At 53.5% G+C, this 1,246-nt stretch overlaps 1 protein-coding gene across 1 annotated transcript in view; it reads left to right on the top strand.

Moving 5' to 3' along the window:
• The window catches only part of PNPLA6 (patatin like phospholipase domain containing 6), a 26,584-nt gene that overhangs the window by 11,357 nt on the left and 13,981 nt on the right, over window positions 1-1,246 (top strand). The window contains exon 10 of the mRNA XM_045290310.1: window positions 4-43. Coding sequence (XP_045146245.1) covers window positions 4-43 — 40 coding nt within the window. The remainder of the gene's footprint in view (window positions 1-3; window positions 44-1,246) is intronic.

Here is a 1,246-nt window from a genome sequence, read left to right as displayed (position 1 = left end):
CAGGGCGTGGCAGCAGGGGACATCCTCTGCCGTGCACTGAAAGGTTGGTGGCTCAAGTCCACCTAGGGGTGCCTGGGAGGAAAGGCTTGCTGAGCTCCCTCTGAAAAAGAAAAGCCTTACCATTGAAAACCCCCACGGGGCACAGTTCCACTCTGGCCCACACGGGGGCTCCCAAGAGCCAGAAGCAACTCAGCCCTGGCTGGTGCAAATGGTTAAGCCCTGGCTCGTGCAAATGGTTAGGCACCAGACTAACCATGGAAAGCTGGGAGGTGCAAACCCTCCTAGAGGTGCCTCGGAAGAAAAGCCTGGCACTGTGCTTCGTAAAGGTCACAGCCGTGAAAACCCCGTGGAGCAGTTCTACTCTAGGGCAACCGCTCCCCCACTCCCACCCCACCAAGAGTGGGGCTTTGCCAGGCACCAGGCAAGTTTGCGTGGTTCCCGGAGAAGTAAGCCCTCCGAATCTGTCAGGTCGTTTCACTTCCTGATAGAGGAGGGAATGAAGGAGGCAGATACATGAGACAGGAGCGGGGGTCTCTGACGGAGACTGCCCGGGGACATTGGCAGTTCTGCGGGTGGGGACACATGACTTGCCAATGTTTTCTCCCATTCTTTGGGTTGTCTATTCACTGTCTTCATAGCACCCTTCGAGGCACAAGCGCTTGTGGTTTTTTCGTTAGTTTGACGTTTCGAGGAAGTCCAGTTTATCGAGCTGCAAGCGCCGAAGGAAAAACCCAAGCCTTGATGTGCAGTGTTGAAGGACTCTGTGGGAAGAATGTTGAACAGTGCAGGAAGCATCAAAAGAACGGGGAGAAATCCAAAGTCAGCGCTTACCAACAAGAACTGGCCGACTTCCAACCCTTTCAGGAGGCAGCATATGATCCAGCACCGATGGTATCCAAGAAGTCCAAGCTGCCCGGAAAGCATTGGCAAAAGCCCAGACCCTAGGAGCTAACAGAACGAATGGAAATGTTTCCACAAACGGAGGCAGTGCCGGAAGCGCTCATGTGCTGATGCCAAGATAACTGGAAGATCGTAACCTGGCCAACCAACTGAGAAGAGACACATATTTGTGCCCATTCCGGAGAAAGGTGGTCCAACGGAATGCAGAAATTGCTGAACAATCGACAGCATGTAAACTTTTGCTGAAGGTCCTTCAAAAATCGGCAGTGGTGCATTGCCAGGAAGCCGCCGGAAATTCAAACCGGCTTCAGAAGAGGCTATGGAGTGAGGAATAGTGCTGGTGTCG

Source organism: Echinops telfairi, unplaced genomic scaffold, assembly GCF_000313985.2.
Source record: "Echinops telfairi isolate 266 unplaced genomic scaffold, ASM31398v2 ScPeMD7_36;HRSCAF=134, whole genome shotgun sequence".
NCBI lineage: Eukaryota > Metazoa > Chordata > Mammalia > Afrosoricida > Tenrecidae > Echinops > Echinops telfairi.
Note: the sequence above shows the minus strand (reverse complement) of the source record. Positions and strands in the feature narration are given on the sequence as shown.